Below are 21,975 nucleotides of genomic sequence, written 5' to 3'. Positions count from 1 at the left end.
CGGGGGTGTACCGAACCCACCTGAACAGTTAACACTTGTTGAGTGAGTGAAATAGTAATATACATCTTTCTGAGATTGTTATATCATTATTGTATCACAGTGGCTGCGATGTTATAATACAGGAATGGGAAACTCAAAATCTTCTATTTCTGAAAATACAGACTTTTTGATATTGAGGTTTCCTCGTTTACCTAATGAGGCGTTGTCACAAGTTTCCCACCTTTTTGTTGAGTTTTTCCTTTCTCACTGGGTTCATTTTACTCTCTCTATATCTTAGGTCCAGAGTTTGTTTGTTTTTTTATTCAAAGTTTCAGAAGTTTTTTTAGTGGCAGATCAAAGCGGTCCAGTCAGGAAAGTTGTCAATCTCTCCGGTCTCGTTCAGCTTTTGGTCTCCATGTGTCAGTGTCAACTTGTAGCATAGACGCACCTTTTGCTAGAGAAAAAGAAGAAAAGAAAATATGTCCGATGTACCAAGATGGAAAAAGCAAATTAATGAAAATGAATACTTCAGTGCTCTGGGTTATCCAATTTATCAATGACTCTGGTTTTATCCCGGTAATTAATCTCAACTGTCTTTTTATTTTATGCAAAGGTTAACATCCACTAACTCACAGTTAACTTTATTTTGGACAGTATTTAATAAGCTGTTTATCTGCATCTTTCATGTCATTCATAGGAAATCTCTTGTCCATAGAACATTTACGTTACATTTTAATACCATATAAATAATGGGAATTATTGGAATCAATGTGTCAAAACCAGGAAAAAAACATAATACTTTATATTAAAAATACCCAAGTTACAGTGTCATATATTCTGGTTTTACATCAGGATAAGACTGTTTGCGCAGGCGACTGTATACTAAGCAGTAGTGGAAAGTAACTAAGTACATTTTTGAGGTACTTTACTTAATACTCTGCTACATTCAGAGGAACATATAGTTTTTTTCTTCCACTACATCTATTTAATGACATTACAGATTTAGATTTAAGTTATAGAAAACACATTATTATGTCTTAATAACAGGCTTACTCTCTTTAATCTTTTTTTTCATTTTTGCTTTGACTGTAATGACCCCACCCTTTCTCTTGTTCTTTTATTAATAGTATTATCATGATATTTTATTGCCTGTTTCTTTGATTGCTTGTTTAATGGATTGAGTGTTTTATTGCTGATTTTGTAAGGTGACCTTGAGTGTTTATAAAAGGCACCTATAAATAAAATGCATTATTATTATTATTATTATCATCATCATCACCACCAGTTAAAGCAACACTATGTAACTTTTCCAGCTTCGGTCCCCCTACAGGTTGGAAATGGAATTGTCCATTACATTACATTGTCCAGTTCATCCGAACTACAGATCTGAGGTGACCCCATCTGGCAAACTTGGACAATGTAATGTAATGGACAATTCCACTTCCAAACTGTAGGGGGACCGAAGCGGGAAAAGTTACACAGTGTTGCTTTTAGATAACACTTTTGATCCTCAGAAGTAAATTCACAAGCTACCCAGCAGTATGTAAAGTAATAAAATTACCCCCACCTGTATCAGCTGCAACATTAAAGTGATGAACACAGTAACGCATCAAAATTGTAATATTAAAAGTAGCAATACCACACTGTACCACACGTACAAGTCAAGGATCGGAGTACTTTTCCCACCACTGATACAAAGTAGCAGAGTAAAACAGTTAAACACGCTAAATCAAACTGAAATAATAATTATAAACACAAACATACTGAAATGTAATGATTCTTATTATATTTATATTATTATCATCATTATATATAGAAGTACTAAAGTTCTTCCGTTTGATGTACTATATGTAATAAGTGGTTGGGAATTTAAAATGTGTTCGTGACTGATCAATGTAAATCAACAGCGCTCCTCAAACTCACCTTTTGAGGATTAACCAATAGGAGGACCTGGGAGACGGCGGGCGGGGGCAGGAGAGGGTTGTAAGGAGGTAGGTGTGTCACTGAGGCAGGCTGAAGTTTCACCAACATGGTCTGCAGCAGAGGTACAAAACTGAAAATTAACTCATGCTAATCATCCTAATGGAAAGTAGGTGGGCACAGGTCAAATTGCTGAACGATGAAGTGGAATGGGCATAAAATGTCAAAAAAGAGTGTGTGTGTTTTATTGTAAATATATTGTAAAATATTTACAGAGGGAGTCTGACTAATCTGAAGTGGCTCCAGGAGGGGGCGCCGGTAACACAATCAACTCAGAGCCGTATGTATGTATGTATATATGTATGTATGTATGTACAGTATGTATGTATACATACAAACATACATACATACATACATACAGTGGTGTGAAAAAGTGTTTGCCCCCTTCCTCATTTCCTGTTCCTTTGCATGTTTGTCACACTTAAGTGTTTCGGAACATCAAACCAATTTAAACAATAGTCAAGGACAACACAAGTAAACACAAAATGCAATTTGTAAATGAAGGTGTTTATCATTAAAGGTGAAAACAAATCCAAACCATCATGGCCCTGTGTGAAAAAGTGATTGCCCCCCTTGTTAAAACATACTATAACTGTGGTTGTCCACACCTGAGTTCAATTTCTCTAGCCACACCCAGGCCTGATTATTGCCACACCTGTTCACAATCAAGGCATCACTTAAATAGGAGCTGCTTGACACAGTAAGGTCCACCAGAAGATCCTTAAAAGCTACACATCATGCCGAGACCCAAAGAAATTCAGGAACAATTGAGAAAGAAAGTAATTGAGATCTATCAGTCTGGAAAGGGTTATAAAGCCATTTCCAAAGCTTTGGGAATCCAGCGAACCACAGTGAGAGCCATTATCCACAAATGGCGAAGACATGGAACAGTGGTGAACCTTCCCAGGAGTGGCCGGCCGCCCAAAATTACCCCAAGAGCGCAGCGACGACTCATCAAGAGGTCACAAAAGACCCCACAACAACGTCCAAAGAACTGCAGGCCTCACTTGCCTCAGTTAAGGTCAGCGTTCATGCCTCCACCATCAGGAAAAGACTGGGCAAAAATGGCCTGCATGGCAGAGTTCAAGGAGAAAACCACTGCTGAGCAAAAAGAACATCAAAGCTCGTCTCAATTTCTCCAGAACACATCTTGATGATCCCCAAGACTTTTGGGACAACATTCTGTGGACCGATGAGACAAAAGTGGAACTCTTTGGAAGGTGTGTGTCCAAGTATATCTGGCGTAGAAGGAACACTGCATTTCATAAAAAGAACATTATACCAACTGTAAAATATGGTGGTGGCAGTGTGATGGTCTGGGGCTGTTTTGCTGCTTCAGGACCTGGAAGACTTGCCGTGATAAAAGGAACTATGAATTCTGCTGTCTACCAGGAGATCCTGAAGGAGAATGTCCGACCATCTGTTCGTGTACTCAAGCTGAAACGAACTTGGGTTCTGCAGCAGGACAATGATCCTAAACACACCAGCAAGTCCACCACCGAATGGCTGAAGAAAAACAAAATGAAGACTTTGGAGTGGCCTAGCCAAAGTCCTGACCTGAATCCTATTGAGATGTTGTGGTATGACCTTAAAAAGGCCGTTCATGCTCGAAAACCCTCTAATGTAACTGAATTAGGACAATTCTGCAAAGATGAGTGGGCCAAAATTCCTCCAGGACGCTGTAAAAGCCTCATTGCACGTTATCGCAAACGCTTGGTTGCAGTTGTTGCTGCTAAGGGTGGCCCAACCAGTTATTAGGTTTAGGGGGCAATCACTTTTTCACACAGGGCCATGATGGTTTGGATTTGTTTTCACCTTTAATGATAAACACCTTCATTTACAAATTGCATTTTGTGTTTACTTGTGTTGTCCTTGACTATTGTTTAAATTGGTTTGATGTTCCGAAACACTTAAGTGTGACAAACATGCAAAGGAACAGGAAATGAGGAAGGGGGCAAACACTTTTTCACACCACTGTACATACAACCATTACTCTTTACAAAAAATAAATTATCAGTTCACTACTTTCATTGAATTTGGGTGTTATTCAATTTTATAGCATTTGAAAAAAAATTATAAAAAAAGAACGTTGGATGAAAGAGACAAAAAATGTTGGAAAAAACAACAAAAACGTCAAAAAAAGAAGTGCAGAAAAATCGACAAAGATACATACAATATTTTTGAATATATCTTTGGATTTTTTTTTTTTTACCTTTGGAACAGCAGCTTGAAACAGGAAGTCTTTCACATGGAGGGCAGATGTGTTCACTGTGGAGATGACGACCACAGCGACACCTGGATAACCCGTCGGGGAGTCTTTGGCAAAATGGAGGGAGACGTGGACGCCGCCCTGATCGTACAAGGTGATCGGCTCAAGATTACCTACCAAGAACACGCAAACAACAGCCATTTAGACAGGATATCCAGTGGATGGATTATAAACACATAACAGAGGATTGACTGTAGCAAAACAGTACTAGGAAAACCAAAGATAACCAAGCTGTTTCTCCATACAAACATACTGGGTCTGATGGTCTCCAATGGAACAGAGATGTTTTGCAGGAGTTGTGGGGTAAACAAGCGCTCCTCTAATTTCACTGGAGATCCCGACACTTCAGTGAGTTGTTTCTGCGACTGGGATGTTGATCCTGACTCTGTAAACTGTTGATGGTAAGGAAGCGACCTGATAGAAGAAATGGTCATCAAACAGTCATTTCTAGAAGTAATAAGGACAGTAAATGAAGCCAACGAACATCTCCGCACAATGATGTTTTTTTTTTACAAAATATATTGTATATCTTGCAAAAATGTCTTTTGCATGTTCCCAGATTGCCACAACAAACCCTGGACTTGATAAAAAGGACTTGATAACTTGATAAAAAATAAATATGTATGTATACAGTACAGGCCAAAAGTTTGGACACACCTTCTCATTCAAATGCATTTCCTTTTATTTTCATGACTATTTACATTGTAGATTCTCACTGAAGGCATCAAAACTATGAATGAACACATATACGAATTATGTACTTAACAAAAAAGTGTAAAATAACTGAAAACATGTCTTATATTTTAGATTCTTCAAAATAGCCACCCTTTGCTTTTTTGATAACTCTGCAAACCCTTGGTGTTCTCTCAATGAGCTTCATGAGGTAGTCACCTGAAATGGTTTTCACTTCACAGGTGTGCTTTGTCAGGGTTAATTAGTGGAATTTATTCCCTTATTAATAAAAAAAAGCAAAGGGTGGATACTTTGAAGAATCTAAAATATAAGACATGTTTTCAGTTATTTCACACTTTTTTGTTAAGTACATAATTCCATATGTGTTCATTCAGAGTTTTGATGCCTTCAGTGATAATCTACAATGTAAATAGTCATGAAAATAAAGAAACACATGAGAAGGTGTGTCCAAACTTTTAGCCTGTACTATATATATATATATATATATATATATATATATATATATATATATATATATATATATATATATATATATATATATTCTTTTAACATTAACACATGACACAAACAAAAATAACCTGCTAAGGATATATCTGAGTATCTACAATAAACGTTACTATCTTAGATAACAGTCCATGTCAATATAAGTACATTTTGAACAGTAAAGATAATTTAAAACTAAATAAAAAATAACTATCGATATAAACACAAAACTAAATGAAAAGTGAATTGTGGGTATTATTTATGAATAAAAAGGTAGCAATTTTGTTTTGTCACAGTTCACGGGTCTGCAAAAAAAATTATATATCTGCTAACCCGCATCATCAGGCCGATAACATTGGTGCGAGTTCTTCTCCTTTCACATTTATCTATGTCAAGGATTTATGTTATGTTAAATGTTGTATGTGTAAGCATTTACATCCAGAGGATGATCACGATTTATCTTCCTTCTAACAAAATCATTAGAAATATTAGAAATAGTGATTATTCACCGGCACATTCTACACATTATAACCAATATAAAAACCCTTTTTAAACCAGTGCTTTTTGTTACTACTAAACATATACATGCACCACATCCAAAGCATTCTCTACAGTGGATTCTTTTATTTTCTCCGTCCTTACCAGATGTTAGTCCCATCTGATGTAGTACTGCCCCCTCCACATCCACGGGCTCTCAACACAACACCTCTCCCTCCATTCTGCTCAGCATTCTTCTTCGTCTGAACCTCTCCATTAAGCTGACGGAAAGGATAAACTGTGTTAAAATATTGATACAAAATGTAAATAAAAATTACATTCAAATCTTTAACTTTATATCCAAGCCTCACCTGCAGCAGTTCTTCGTAATAGGACCTTGAAGTCTGTTGAGTCTGTTTTGAGACCAGATTATCTAACTCTGCAATCACAGGTAACAACATCATCGCACTATGACTCATCACTCTCAGAAATAACAAACTAGAAATAGGCACAAATGCAGGTCCTACCAAGTTCATTTAAGTCCTGCTCAGCCACTGAGTGGAAGGTACTTTCCAGAAGAGAGGAAAACATGGGTGAAAAGGATTCAAAGGATGGTGGAGAATCCGCATTTTTTCTGCGCGTCTGTGGAGAGTCCAGTGCCGACAGGTCGATGAGGTGGTAGCTTTTAATCTCTCTGGGACTCTCTGGAGCTGGAGGAACAAGAAGAAACAAAAGAAAAAAAGAAATCAAATACAAGCAGAACAGAGTCGAGTCAAACACAAAGTCAAGGCGTTGTCCACAGGGGATACTTTATGGAAAAAAAAGGTTAAAACAAATGAGGACTACCATTATTTTTATTCTCCTCGCTTCTACTTCTTTCCCTTCCCCCGTTACACTCGCTCTTCCCCACTCGGTCTTTATAGGCGTTTACTACAAGAGTTAGCTCGTCGTTAGCCGCCAGGATCTGCGTCAGAGCTACGTCGTCGTCCATCGTGTCGCTGGCCAGGCGGAACAAGCTGGGCCTCAGCCGATCACAGCGCTCGTACAGGGCCTGCAGCAGGGAAGAGGGAAAGACCAAATGTTGAGTTATACTATATTTCTTATTAAACATTTAGGTTACATATGACTGCATTTACTATATTTAAATGTGAAGCAGGTCCTAACTGCACTTTTTGTCCTGAAAGTCAACAAATTAGTGTTTGCTGATTACATTTGCACAGAGAAATTGGACAGTGAGTGAAATAATTAGCCAGTAGAGGCAATAGATGGACAACAATCCCAGGACTTCGACACCGTTTTGCTTTTCGTGGTCAGCCCTGAACCTATCTCCACAGCACTGAGAAGGAGGGTCTGGCTAGTCCACACAACATTCTGGGATAAGAGAAAAACATGCACTGGTTTATTGGCATTTCTTTAAACCAATCACAATTGTCTCGCGCGGCGCTAAGCACCAAACGCAGCAACGGTGTCTCTGCAAAATAGCCTCGGGAAGGAACTTGTTTTGGGGGAACATTTGCGCATTGGGAGGCGAGCTCTGGGATTAAAATGGCTGTTGTGTGTGTGTGTGTGTGTGATAAGAATTTTACTAAAAAATAAATAAATAAATAAATAAATAAAGAAGATAAATATAATTTGATTGTCGGTTCTAGCTCGGAGGATGTTTCCCGAATTTAGAATGACATCCGGCGGAACCGGAACTACCCCGTGTATGAAACATTGTCGATATGGACTAGTCCAGAAAAGGTCCTTGATTGTTTTAATAATGTCAAACGTACCTTTATGTCATCACTGGGCTGTAACGAGTTTCCAGTGATGGTGTGCTGGTGCAGTAGCTCTCTGAGCTGTTTGGTGCTGCTCTCTACTTCCTCCAGAGTAGATTCGCGCTTTGACACTTTCTCTGCCTTCTCCTGCTCCTAAAATCAAAAAAAACATAAACAAATGAATATCAAACTCATACAATTACAAATGCATGCATCGAAAACATGACCACCACTACTACCAGCAGCACTGCTCACCTCTTTGATGGTGCTTTTAATGAGTCTGTTGGCAGCTTCCAGGTCTTCAGGGCGAGCACTTTTTAATAATCTGGCTAGAAGCTGATGATACAGAAATGCATCTTTAGCGGGATGAAATATGTTACGTTATACTTTATTGTCTCCTTAGGGAAATTTGCTTTGGACTCAAACTGCACACATAAATAATGCCTTAACTCTTAGTGTTACACAAAACAATACAGCACCAGTAGTAGTCACAACAAGAAATTGCACATAAAGTAGGCCTATTGCACACATGCCGTGGTAAAAACATATTGTAGTAACACATATTTCCTACACATCCCAGTAAAACCCCATGAAACTATTGCCTCAAGCAGTATTGTTTAAATGTTATATAGCAGATATTAAATTACACACACATACACACACCTTGGCCTTGTCCTCCTGGTCAAAAACAGATTCTGTGGTTCTTTGCGTTGGAGGTGCCATTATAACTGTGTCTGGTAGTTTGGGATCTTTCTTCACAATACCTAAAATAACAAAAGAAAAGGGAAGGGAATAAATTACAATATATAAATCACACTTTTATATTAGGGGTGTATCTGTTTTGATTTTAAATCAAAAAATGTATCATAATGAGCTTTCGATTTTTAAAACAAAAGCAGAATCAGTGAATCCACCAGTGTTTTTTCTCTCTCCATCCACGCCTACCTGAGCACGTCAGAAGAAAATAACAACAGACACAGCTTAGCTTACCAGCTGGTAGCATGGAGCTAAAGACACAGGGTAACATTAGATTAGTGGAAACCTGCAGATTGACTTTCCCAGACACCATGACCACTGCCGGAGTCGGAGATGACGGTGAAACAACAGCACTGGAAAACCCTCGTGCTTCTCTGAAAACACTGGTGTGGCAACACTGTCCCTTCCCAGAGTGAGTTATGTAAACAAACAACGAAGGGAAAGCATGTGGGCTCCCACGGGACTACATGGTGCATTTGTGTGCACGTTTTGTTAAACTATGGTGCATCCAACTGCACTTGTAAACTCTGATAAACTGTGCAACTGTTGTTGCAAAGTACCCTTCTTGCATTTAGTGGCTCTTATTGTGGCATTGCCATTACTATTGGGAAAAAAAGTTTAGTAACTGAATCGTGACACCCCTATTTTATATATCTGTAAACTCCTAATATATTGTGAATAATTAAAGTGTTGCTCAGGCTGGTTTCAAGATTTTATGAGTGTATGCTGCATCCAGACCTTGTTTCTTGAGCATGCAGTAAGCTTCCTGAATCTTAGGTTCTTCTTTAAGCCAAAGAGTCCAGCCGTAGAGGACCTCCGTCACTCGGTCCTTAACTTTCTGGGGAGTCCACGCGCCAAAGTACTGCTCAGAAAAGATCAACCAGGTCAGTCATATCACTGTCAATCCTCAGACACTCCTAGATTTGATTTGCCAATTTACTCAGAAAAGACACAATTCGTTACATTTGAGTTAAGATTTTATAATGAGAGCAATAAAACGGGACTGGTACATGCAAAAATAGGGAACTTAGGACACCGGTCTCTATAATTACCTTTGGTGTTAACAGTTTGATGAGCTCATTGAGAAAGCGAAACTTGGCTGCCTCGCTGTGGAAACTCTTTCCACAGTTGTTCATACATGCCTCGAGAACCTGGAAAGCACCAAGTCAGTATAAATGATTATCAACAAATAAATGTTCAACAAGTGAAAATGAAAGAAAAAAGAACTTTGTTCTTTCACAACACAAAAGAGAGAGAGAGAACAGATTTGTCACTGCATGTTTCGAGGTTAACCACCTTTAAATGTCACGCCATCAGGCACGTGAACCTTCAAGAAGATTCCGTAAAATACATAACCCTAACCCTAACTGTATGGATGAGAAACCGTGTGAAACCGTGTGCTGTCACAACATACAGTTAGTCAAATGAAGATTAAATCCCTCATGTAACTTTGGCCACGTGATGAAAGTTAGTCCCAGATATTCTTCACAGGGCCGCCCTCCCCCTGGGGTTAAAAAATGTAGACTTTAGTTTTTTTAATGAATAGTCTGTACCGTTATCATCCTATGATAAATGCGGAGTATAACGCATGAGAAAAGGCAATGAATAAAAATAAACGGGCACACACACCAAGATAGGAAGATATTGCTTCTTCTCACAACTTTGTTAAAAGGAAGACATTTTTCACAGCAGATAAAAAATAAACTGTGCATCATCTTTGTATTATATGTAGAGATGAAAAACCCTAAATACTTACAGTGAGAGCCTGCAGAGCCTGTTTCTCCTGTGGTGACTGGATTTTATGGGCAAGAAGGCGAATGGCTACCTGTGGGCTGAAAGCAGAAAAGATACTTAAGATTTAAGTAACATTAAAATGCCTGAGTAGACCATAAGCAAAGAACATGTTATGCCAACATTTAAAGAAGTACTATTCACACACACGCTCGAGTAAAGCTGACAGAAATGGATGAAAACGTAAAACTTTACATTCCCATCCATACTTGCTTTGAATTTACATTACGTTTTAGACATTAAAACACATGTTAATATTGAAAAGAAGAAAAAGGTCAAAAGGGAAAGTGGGCTGCAGAGTTCCGTCTTGCATGATCGTGAAACGGAAAAGCTCTGACCACAACATGGATGTCAAGCAACTCTCTTTCTCAAACACCACAATTGCGTTAAAATAACTTCTAGAAGCATGCAGCCTCCCCTAAAAACTTCAGCTCAGGTTTAAAGCTTGAGGGTGATCGGAGTCTGACTGAGACCCCATGCAGGGTTGTGTGCGGGCACATAAAGAAGATTAAAAAAAGGAAAAGATGAGGTGCTCTGTTCAGTTTACCCATCAGTCTCTTGGTTGACAAGCTGGTAGAAGTTCTGGATGCAGTCCCATCTGTCCTCCTGATTGTTTGGGTCTGTGGCCTGGTCTGAAACAAGTACACCAGAGAAATGCGTTAAACATCCGAAAAATATTTTCACAATGTGCCACAATTGGATCAAATACATGCAAGAAACTAAACAACTTAATGAAGTAGAAATAAAAGATAGACCCACACAGAAAAACAGGTAAACACTACCTGTGTTGTACTGAGTATACTTGCAAGATGTGGAATATGTGGCGTATTTTGAGTAATTGATTAATCAAGAAAATGTGGGAAATACCAATCCTAACTTGTTTTGTTCAGCCAATGGTCCAAAACACCAGAAATTTTTGCATTTATGCTTAATTAACGACTTAAATGATAGTGGATTATGAAAATTGTTGTTGATTCATGTTCTGTCAATCTACCAATTGATTAATCAACCAATCACTTTAGCAGTGAGGCAGTATACTTTTACTGCTATGTTAATTACTGAAGATTTAGATGTTGCATTGAACATGATAAACTAATTTAATATTGCTGTTGTGGGGTAAACAAATACATGCATTTCCGACAGTGTGCCAATTTGAAAACAAGCATTTTCACATAATTTATAGAGGCAAAGAACTGGATGATTTTTCATCCTTCCAACAAGTATGAAACTTGAATTTTCTGAAGGGAAATTTGGATATGAGGCATTTACAAGAAAGTCAATAACTGTAGCACTGGTAGGTGAAACTAAAACAGACCAGTATTCATAATGCTTTTCATATTTAGGTACATTTTGCTGCTCGTTTACTTTTCAGTACATGTTCAAATACAGGTATTTAATTCAACAGTGTATTTCCATCGTAATATTGCTACTTTAACATCTGAAAACTTTATCCAGCAACTAAAGAAAATATACAAAGTGTTCTACGGCGCTCGTGCACAGCAGGACCGCAGACACAACACACCGCTGGCCAGGCACGCGCACGGCCTGATCAACTTCCTGTTCCAACCAACTGATACTTTCTGCACAATACCAAACACGTTTTATTAAAGTTAAAATAAATTGAGTCATTCAGAAATTAAACGTAAATATAACGCGTTATTAGTGTAATGAAGTCCAACTGACGGTACCAGCCGACCGTTAATGTGACGTTAGCAAACAACGCAGCGCCAGTTATAGCGCAGATCTATGGTTCATGTGATGAGGAGATACCAGATACCTAGCTCCGTTAGCGTTGCGTCGGATCTAAAAGTATGCAGCTAAAACAACATAACGCACGTTTCTATCTCCGTTTACTTACTAAGCCACGATTCTAGAGTTGCCTGCCTGTCACTGGTCGCCATTGCCGTCCGTCTCCTGCAGGTCCAGAGATGTTTAATAGCTGGTTTTTGTGTGTCTTTCCTGTGGAGGCGCCGAGTTGTCAAACTGCTGTGTGTGGTGGCATGTGACACTCACGCCCAGTCAGTCACACCCCTCCTGACACACACCAGCCAAATTATACCACACACCCCCTCCCCTCACTCCATATATCAGCACTACACTAGATAACTGTGGTGGAAAGTAACTAAGAACATTTACTCAAGTAATGTACGTGCAATTTGCAATTTTTGCAAGTTTTACTTTCCTTAAGTATTTCAATGTTATGCTACTTCCTACTTTTACTCTACTACATTTATCTGGAGATAGTTTAGAGATTAAGATTTTACAAAAAAAAAAAAAAAAAAAAAGATAAATTTATAATGAGTTTATGGGGTGATTAAATTTTTACTTTTTAAACAAATTAGAAAAATAGCAGACAAAAATAATACATTTTGGTAATTGTTTACATTTGATTACATGCCGTCTTTGACAAGGAACAATCTTAACATACAAATCTAACTACAGTGAATTTCTTCTCTCAACCAGTAATATTAAATACTTCTTCTGAATGTACAACACATCTGTCTGCTGTAGTTCGTTAAAAAAAAAAAAAAAAAAAAAGTAAGATTTTCAGGAGAAAACACATTTGCATACAAAAAATACCGAGGTACTTCCCATCCTTGGCTGCATGTCACCTGGTTATGAAAGTCTCACAAAACTAAATAAAAACAGACCACGTGAGAAAATTCAGTTTTCATTATTTTATAAAATATTTATAATAATTCAAGTATTATTCAAGATAACTTATATCAGTGAGTTGCAGTTCATTTTAAATGTGTCCCAGTTAGCTTTGGCAGAATCACTGGGTGGTTGCACGCAACTCTCAACATACAGGCCATGTCTTTAACAGCAGCACATCTTCATCAGGTGTCTGGGAGGTTACAGGCTGTCCAGTCTTTAACTAGTCTCTGAAAGCAGCAGAAGTTTCTGGAATCGATGGCTGATCTCTGCGGGCCCCAAAGACACCATCATCTCAGCTACACTGGGCCCTTGCTGCAGATTCAGAGAACAACGGATCAGGGGTCAGTGAAGTAATGCAATCACATCACACAGTATGAAGACAGACTAACTTCTGAGGAACGCAATCAGAATCTACTTCCTCTTTCCGTATTCCCTCTAAATATCTACAGGGTTACTGTGGTTAGTGAGTCACTGTGGGATAGCTGAAGCGTAAGTCATAACAATACATATATACATATTACTATCATCTTAAATGTGCTATTTTAAAGCTTTGCTTAGTCATGTCATGGACAAAAAAAAAAAAGGGACTCATGCAACTTTAACAGTCCAGCAATGATTACAGTCTTTTTCTTGTTTATTACAGCCACACTGACTGGATTTGCGGAGGTTGAGTTTGAAAAAACAATTGCAGAAATGAAAATGGTAAATAAGCTATAAAAAATTATTTAAAGAGGTTATCAGTTCCTCTGAGAGTTAAAATTATCTTAAAATATTACAATACAGGTGGTGTTCTTGACGGTAGACAAAACAATATACACTTACTGGCCAATTCCTTAATCACACTTGTACAATCCACTGGGATCCAAAACAGCTCTGCTATAAATTCTGTCTTTACAAAGTTTAGTTTTGATTGAGGCTGTGAGCGAGGTATTAATCAAACTACACGTTTGTTATTGAGGTTGTAGTTTGCAACGGTGTTGAACTGGGCTGCCTTATATTGAGGAGGTGGTTCTTATGTTTTGGCGACGCCATTTACATTCATGAGAGGGGCAGAATATAACACTAGACACTCCAGTTCAACACCGCCATCCACTACGACCTCAATAATAAAAACAAAGTAGAATTACCTTTCGGACATTGTCAACAAAAACTGAAAAATTATAAGCTTTGTAAAAGTAGAATTCATGGCAGAGCTGTTGTATTGGATTGCATCACCTATAGAGGTGTACCTAATAAAGTGGCAGGTTAGTGCATATGCAAACATAAGGCTCAGAAAAACAAACATGTCTTTGATTTGTTTTATATTGTGATTTGATTTGGGTCCTTAACAGTAGTTCTGGATTGAAGTGTCCATCTATCTAATGCTGGAAAAGTATGAGTGACAAATTTCACACGCGTTCTTTAATCCTGACATTCATATGAAGATAATGCAGACATAACTTTCAGCTCTTGTGATTAATATTGAGACTGGATGCATTTTATAGAAATACAGTTGAGGTAGAGTTTCTTGTAGCTTTTCATTGGTAAAGCCCATTGCAGAGCAGATTACATGACTTTTGCTATGAATAGTCTGTACCAAACATTAGGCATAACTCCCTATTCCGGCACAGAATCCTCACTCAAGCTTGCTTGCAATCTTCAGCAACAGACATTGACTCAAGTGACATCACTTGGTCAATTATTAGATTTGGTGCAGCTCCCTCTGAAGCCACACAAACCTTTTTATCCTCCACATTTGCTGGAGTTGAGGCCATTGCTAGGACCATCTAAAATATTCACAAAAGCTCAGAAGCCAACAGCATTTGTCAGACGTAGCTTAGGAGGTTTACACATCATACATTCGTTTATTTTGAAAGTCATCAAAGCATGTAGAAAAAAAAGCCTTTTGAGTGTTTTTACCAGGAAATGTTGAAGGCAAATGGCTCAGTCAGTCGCATATAGCTGGTGATGTGTGAGGAATGACTCAACACACTGGGTTAAAGTTAGGTTCAACAGTTACTACCTCTGCTAAACCAATTACAGACAGAAAACACTGAAATATATGTATTACTATCAGTAAATACAATGAAACAGTATGTCTTCAGGTACCTGCAGACCACTGAGAGCCAGACGTAGCAGCTTCATCACTTCCCTGTGTTTGGTGGCTTTAGTTTGCTTAGCCAGAGTCTTCAGATCTTTGCTGAGTCGATCCACAGCCAGCTCCTCACCTCGCTCAGCTATTAATCTGCAAAGCACAGACAAAAATGTTCTTATTCCTGTATTGTAAGGAAAAGTGAAACATGCAGTTGGAGAGTTATCAAAACTACATACTTGAGTACTAATGAAGCAATGTGCTGGGCCTCTGCAGTGAGTGCTGCCACCTGCTGGCTGGAGATGGAAGGACGAACCCACAGGTAAGAGTAAGCAGGACTTAAAAGCTCCGTAAGGGAGGATATGTGACCCTGTAGAGTGGGGAAGAGAATAGTTTCAGTATTACTGGAGAGACACAGGAGCAGTATTGAGAAATACAGACTAGAAGCCACAGGCTTTGCAACAGCCTTTGCTCAACTTTTCAATTTAGGCTCACAATGCTTACAGTTACCAAATAAGATAAGACTTTATTAATCCCACACTGGGGAAATTCCTGTGCTACAGCAGCTCAAAAGAAAAATGTTTACACACATCAGAATAACACAAATACACATTAAGTAGACATAGGAGAAAAAAAATATACATAAAGTACAAGAAATAGAAAAAATAGAATTAGTTATTAGTAATAATAATAATAATAATAATAATAATAATAAAACAAACATTTACACAATAAACACCCTTATATAAACAGACAATATATAAACATAGATAACACATGCCAACAGACTTTAAGCATCTAACATTTAACATGTTGAAAATATGAACAAACACATGGTAACACGTTGGTAAGTATGCTGGTATGGTTACCTTACGAAGATGTAGCACCCGCCTGATATAATCCTCATGTAGTACTTCTTCTTCCTGGATCTCTGCTGTACAGGCCTGCTGGATCTGTGCCTGAAGATCTTTTATAAGCAAATGACACTGCTCCTCATCTTCAATACGGTGTTGCAGGTGAATTCTGCCACAACCAGAGAGATTACTGATATATCAACTATGAAGAAAAATTATGGGGGAAAAAGAATAGCCATGGTAGCAGCCCTATGAGGCTATAAACCATTGTAAGAAGGATGAAAAAAGAAGAGACAACATTGCTGTTTTAGTTTTGTGCCACAATCAATTAAGAAATGTAAAGTTTGGCCCAAGAGTGGAAGCAGAGGAAGGCCATAATGATACAAAGGATAAACACTGTAATTTCCCCTTGCGGGATTAATAAAGTATACATTATTATTTAAAAGGAAATATCTTGGGAAATTCACTTATTTGTTTTTTTGTAGAGAGTTAGATAAGAAGATTGACACCAGCAGCTGATTAATTTAATTCTAACTTTATTTCAGACTCACAAAAAGGGTCTACAGCAAAAAGAAGAACGACAATTTGTGGTTTTGGGGGGTTATGTGCTGTTCTAGAGTATTTCTTGGCTGGTGCAATAACTTCCTGAAGTCTGTTGGTGACAACCTCAAGAGGATTACAAGACTCCAGGAAGTCACTCTGCTGGCCAAAAAAAATAAAAAATAAATAAATAAAAAAAATAGGTTCACCACAAACAGTAACCTAAAAGCTGCTGGTAAGCAGATTTTGTCCCTTTTGGACAAAGCCAAGCTAGACTTTAGAATAATATCTAACTTTCAGCAAGAAAGTACATAAGCCTATTCCCCAAAATGTAAAACTGTTCCTTTAAGTTCAATGTAGAGCTGAGATTTATGGGAAAAGTCCGGGGGATCAATAATCATTACAACTTATTCTATGAGAAGAATGTCTATATTTAATGGGAATTCATTGACCATAATATTTCACTGCTGGCCCAACAGACTGACAGACACCCCCATACCCCCAGAGCAACACAGCTAGGTTGCCTGAAAAGTCCAATTTATCCTTTCAAAGCCACTGAAACGCTCAGAAATAGGGGAGCAGTGTGTTCTGCTATTATGAGAAGCATGGCAATATAGAACAAGAGAGATAAAGAGACAAAGACACGGAGAGCTCGGACTTACCTGTTGAACTCTGGTAGTTTTTCCAGGTCTAACAGAGCAGAATGTGTTGTGATCTTTGAGGGATTAAACTCAGAGATCAGTTCATCTATCCTCCGCCCAATTCGATTGGCTGTAAAGCAACACAAGTAATCTAAAAGCATGTAATCATTATATTAATCCTTTCTGATCAACAGCACATGATTTTAACGTTTTTATATTCTTATTATTTGCAAAATCAGTTTCCAGATGTAATTTTAAATGCAACTAATGCGTGCAATTAAATGCAGTTCCTAATTTTTTTCCCTTTCTTCCCTCTCTAATTACACCTCCATAACTTACTGTTGAATCCAGACCCACAGTTGGTTGTGATATCCAGCAGAGCCTCCGGTAGGACTCCTTCTCTCTTGTAGCTCTGAATGAATATATCCCCCTGCCTCTTGGACAGTTTGCTGCCATCTTTGTTCATCAGGAGCGGCAGATGTCCGAAGGTGGGCGGCTGCCATCCGAGAGCACGGTACATGAGGAGATGTTTGGAGGTGGAGATGAGCCACTCAGACCCCCGCAGCACATGGCTGATCCTCATGTAATGATCATCTACTATGTTAGCAAGGTGATAGGTGGGAAAACCATCCGCTTTTATCACTACAGGGTCCCCCTCCACCTATAAAAAGAGGACACAGGGTATGAAATTAAAGTGCAAAAGTTACTCTGTCAATCCCCACAGATATTTGAGTATACGTTTTTTTAGAATTAGTATTTGTTGTTCAGCCAAATCAAATGAAATCAAATGAGTACATTTAAAGCAGAAATGCATAAAAACAACCTTTGGCTCGCTGAGAATCGGGAGAATTGATGGTCCTTACAACTAAAACTATGTGTGACTCTATCATCATCATCATCTACATCATTTAGTGTAAACCCCACTGCAGCACCACAAATCTGACCTGGGCCACCTCGTGATGATTCCGTCCAAAGATAAGATCCTGAAAAGGCTCGACACCTGCTTCCAGACGAAACCTGATCACATGTGGCACTCCCTGAGCCAGTTTCTCCTGGACCTGCTCGGCCCGAAGGTGACGACACCGGTTATCATACCTGGGCGAAAGAGAGAGGACAGCCTATGTCTTGAATCCACCAAAAACATCCTGAAGTCTGGTTGTATGCCTTCTAAGTCTGTGAGAATGTGATTAGGGGAAACTGTAAATCGTGTGTGCATTCATGTTATCTCACCTCGGTGTCTGTCCGGTCCTTAAGGCCTCTTTTTTGAGCAGGCTGAGTCTCTGAGAGCTGCAGAAACAGTAGTAGGCATGCTTACTCTCGAGAAGCTGCTGGGCTGTCTGATTGTAGAGGTCCAGTCTCTGAGACTGCAAGTATGGACCCACTGAGCCACCTCGACGAGGACTCTCATCTGGGGGTACACCTGGAGGTGAAAGTGCGCACAGGTACAATTCCAATAATGTCTATAAATGGGGACATGTTATTCAGTAACTTTGTGCTAACAAGATTGATCCATGAACCCAATAGACCTTTTCACGGCAGACATGTTGACATGTCATAGTAGGAAAAGCATAGGTGTATTCAAAACCATTAATGATGGCTGCATTCCACTTAGGAGAGGTCCTGGTATTGTGCATGCTGACTCACTGAAATAGCTTACTGGGACACTTGATGGAACTGAGCCATCGTTAAAGCAGACATATTATGCTCTTTTTGAGGTTCATAATTGTATTTTGAGGTTGTACCAGAATAGGTTTACATGCTTTCATTTAAAAAAAAGAAAAAACACCATATTTTTGTTTTACTGCACATTGCTGCAGCTCCTCTTTTCACCCTGTGTTCAGGTCTCTGTTTTAGCTACAGAGTGAGACATCTGATTTTTTTTTTACCATCTTTGTTGGCACTTGCACATGCTCAGTAGCTAGGTAAGGATCATGTCACCTAGCTAGCTGTTTAAACAACTTTGGTCAGTTACAAGGCAGTTTTAGCCGGGAGACTTCTTCTAAATGAGGGAGCACTTCCAACTTAGCGTGGAATACCTGCAGAACAGGGACATTTATGTAGTTCTTTTGTAGATTATGGTGAACTTGTGTGTGTTTTAGGTAGCATGCTAGCTTAGCCACCTCGTCTCAGCTACTGACGTAGAAAGCTGTGCAGATTTTGAACAGCTCACCCGGAGATTGAAGACAGGACACATTCAGAAACCCGTATCTCACTCAAAACAGCACGGATGGTTTTTTTCCAAGTTTGTATGCGTGTGGAAGCACCAGAGACACAAAATAACACCCCAAATCCCAGAAAAAGTGATTTTCTTTCATAATATGGGCACTTTAAGATTATCAATTTCAGCTGTGCTTTTCCTACTATGACAAGTCAAAATATCTGCTGTGAAAATGGACCGTGATGGATTACGTTACTTTAACATGAAAAGTGTATCCTACCAGCCCACTCCAGCATGTCCTCTATGGACTCTGCAGCTCCTGGTACCAGCCTGCTCTGATCAGTGTCCTCCAGTCGCAGGACGAAAGAGCCTCCATACTTCTTGGCAAAGATGTAATTGTAAAGAGCGGTTCGGAGGCCTCCAAGATGTAAGAATCCTGCAGCACAGAATAATATATCGTTCGAACATCAGACTGACGAAAAAAATCTAAAGACACAGTTTCTTAGATGCAGGACAGGGAATATCAATAAAGAAAAACACTTTAACGTGAACTGAAAAGGCCCCTTTCTCACAGCAGACGTATTGACTTGTCTTAGGAAAAGCAAGTGTTACTAATATTAATGATGGCTCTGTAGTATTTGAGTACCACAGTAAGTCACGACTGTGTGACAGTGAGCCAGCATGAACAATACCAGGACCCTGAAACTGAAGCAACTAAATGGAATTCAGCCATCATGAACTTGATTGTTTATACCGGTCCTTTTCCTCCTGTGACGAGTCAAAATGCCTTTCATGAAAAAGCTATGTTTTATATGTTTTATAAATCCTGCAGCTACATCCACTCAATGTGCTTTACAATCCAGGCACTGACTTTAAGGATGCATGTTGAAGGAGGGTCTCTGAATTGTGTGGACTAAACTAATTTTTTAATCCTCCTGTATATTCATAATGCCAATATATAAAGTCCATGTTGTACACAAGGCTTTTGAAACAAAAGGTGTGAAATTAAATTAAATCTGAAGAAATCTACAGAAATCAACAATTGCAATAAAATAAGGTTTTTTTTTAATGGACGTGGACTGGTGTGTGATATAGAGGACAAACTTGAGCAAGCAGGAAGGGACACAGCAATTTGACTGGAAGTTGGCTGAGCAAACTAAAGGTTTATAACTGCCAACCAAAGACAGACTTTAGACCGGGGACTGCTCTTCAAAAGAAAGTTGGCTCAGCTGTAAACCCTTAACTGGCAACAAATGAATTCAGCATGTAGGTAATGGTCAATTGGTCTAATCTTGCTTGAAATATAACTTAGTAAAATATAAACTGGATCACTGTGTGCTGCACGTTGTCAGAGAAGCTCCCAAACCTATATTTTCAATAATAGACCTATAATTAATAGTCAGAAAAAAAAGGAAAAAGAAAATAAAGTGTGTTTGATTTGTTGATCTCGGATGGAAAAATGGTGCTGTGTTAATAAAGGACACTGCAGGGGATATATAACGGATGTAATATATCAGCCTAAAAATCCTCCCATGTTTCCTTTTTGCTCTGAACTGAAAATAAACACACAGCGCCACCAAGTGGACAAACACAAAAGTGTATTACATCTAACGTTACCTGTTTGATAATAAACATAGTAAATGCAGTTACAGTTATTGTACATAGATTTCTGGCAGAATGCTGAAATATACTGTTCATAAATCCTGTGTCATCTTGTGTGTGTGTGTGAAAAGTTTTTGTCTTTTTCTGAAGTGTATGTAAATATCTGGTTTTATATATATATATATATATATATATATATATATATATATATATACAGTTATGTATATGCATGTGTATGTGTGAGACCCCAGTTGTGTGCGTGCCTGCTTGTGTGTGAGAGACTACTGCTTGTGCAGCTTGTCCTGAACCAAGCATGTAGCCGAATACCAATGTCCTCCCTAAAACCTCAGACTTAGTTGTCATGAATCAACTTTGACATGCTTATGCGTGTGTCTTAAGCTGTGTGTGTGTGTGTGTGTGTGTGTATTTTATTGATGTCTGATAAAAAAAAATGGTGCTGTTGTAAACAGAGGACACTGCAAGGGGGATATATAACGTTAAACAGAGTCCAGAGTTGCTAGCTTTACCTCTAGATAACCTTACAGGACATTTTAACACTATAGGCATTTAAGTTGAGGACCTTACCTGTCGGACTGGGTGCAAACCTGACCCTCACGTCACCCTGAACGGTGGAGCAGCATCTTGTAACGGCGGGGTTCAGCAGGAGTTTAACCCGTCTGTTTCTGACCGCTGTCAGACACTGAAAACATCTCTGAGTCAACGGCATCATATTAAATTTCACATTCGCTTAGCTAGCTAACATTAGTTAGCTGCGTAACTTAACGTTAGCAGTCTAGCTTCGTAAATGTCTACGACAGTTACTGAAAGTGCATTTTCGAAAAACGGCAGCAGGACAATAACAAAAAACGATAAAATGTGTCCCTCACATGTGATAAAAGGCGTTCCTTTGGGTCAATCCATATTTGAGCCAATTTTGTTCTTCCTCGAAACAGTACCGGAAGACGACTTGGGCATCTTCAAAGCGCATACTGCCACCCAGCGGAGGCGAGTTCTTTTTTTTTTTGTCCACTACTTGGTACAATTTAGGTACTTGTACTGTACTTTAGTATTCCCATTGAATGCTACTTTATACTTTTACTTCACTACATCTCAGGGTACAATAAGCTACTCATTCTGCAACCATTAGGGTATGTTTTTGGAAAAAGGAGACTCAATAATGACCGATTAATATTCCTGCAGAGTGTTAGCCGATGACGAAATGAAACGAGCAACCAGAGTAGTAGTAGGCTACAACAAATCAAG

The 21,975-nt window shown here is 38.8% G+C and overlaps 2 protein-coding genes across 2 annotated transcripts; both read right to left on the bottom strand.

Annotated features, from left to right (window-relative positions):
- Nucleotides 1–273: 273 nt before the first annotated feature.
- LOC114567589 (ADP-ribosylation factor-binding protein GGA1) lies at nt 274–12,219 on the bottom strand. Its single transcript, XM_028596656.1, has 16 exons — nt 12,047–12,219; nt 10,736–10,820; nt 10,154–10,229; nt 9,450–9,548; nt 9,136–9,259; nt 8,305–8,405; nt 7,897–7,977; nt 7,657–7,794; nt 6,728–6,932; nt 6,409–6,591; nt 6,253–6,320; nt 6,047–6,162; nt 4,482–4,642; nt 4,172–4,341; nt 1,903–2,013; nt 274–433 (listed from the first exon to the last, which is right to left on the bottom strand). Exons 1-16 carry the CDS (start codon nt 12,087–12,089, stop codon nt 323–325), a joined length of 1,872 nt encoding a protein of 623 aa, XP_028452457.1. The 5' UTR covers nt 12,090–12,219; the 3' UTR covers nt 274–322.
- Nucleotides 12,220–12,851: 632 nt separating this feature from the next.
- ears2 (glutamyl-tRNA synthetase 2, mitochondrial) lies at nt 12,852–21,662 on the bottom strand. Its single transcript, XM_028597620.1, has 10 exons — nt 21,298–21,662; nt 19,391–19,546; nt 18,183–18,372; nt 17,897–18,047; nt 17,292–17,613; nt 16,974–17,082; nt 15,787–15,940; nt 15,157–15,287; nt 14,935–15,070; nt 12,852–13,158 (listed from the first exon to the last, which is right to left on the bottom strand). The coding sequence occupies exons 1-10, from the start codon at nt 21,440–21,442 to the stop codon at nt 13,063–13,065; spliced, it is 1,590 nt and encodes a 529-aa protein (XP_028453421.1). The 5' UTR covers nt 21,443–21,662; the 3' UTR covers nt 12,852–13,062.
- Nucleotides 21,663–21,975: the final 313 nt, after the last annotated feature.

This window comes from Perca flavescens, chromosome 2 (genome assembly GCF_004354835.1).
Source record: "Perca flavescens isolate YP-PL-M2 chromosome 2, PFLA_1.0, whole genome shotgun sequence".
Lineage (NCBI taxonomy): Eukaryota > Metazoa > Chordata > Actinopteri > Perciformes > Percidae > Perca > Perca flavescens.
Note: the sequence above shows the minus strand (reverse complement) of the source record. Positions and strands in the feature narration are given on the sequence as shown.

Bases quoted from the DNA above. Each gene is read 5' to 3' on its own strand.
- LOC114567589 (XM_028596656.1), bottom strand. From the start codon at position 12,089: ATGGCGACCAGTGACAGGCAGGCAACTCTAGAATCGTGGCTTA. The intron at 9,549-10,153 runs GTAAGTATTTAG...GGTGCTTTCCAG, and splicing joins AGGCTCTGCAGGCTCTCACT to GTTCTCGAGGCATGTATGAA. The intron at 6,592-6,727 runs GTAGTCCTCATT...TTGTTCCTCCAG, and splicing joins CGAGGAGAATAAAAATAATG to CTCCAGAGAGTCCCAGAGAG.
- ears2 (XM_028597620.1), bottom strand. From the start codon at position 21,442: ATGATGCCGTTGACTCAGAGATGTTTTCAGTGTCTGACAGCGGTCAGA. The intron at 17,614-17,896 runs GTCAGATTTGTG...CTCTTTTTATAG, and splicing joins ATCATCACGAGGTGGCCCAG to GTGGAGGGGGACCCTGTAGT. The intron at 17,083-17,291 runs GTAAGTTATGGA...GTTGCTTTACAG, and splicing joins CTGTGGGTCTGGATTCAACA to CCAATCGAATTGGGCGGAGG.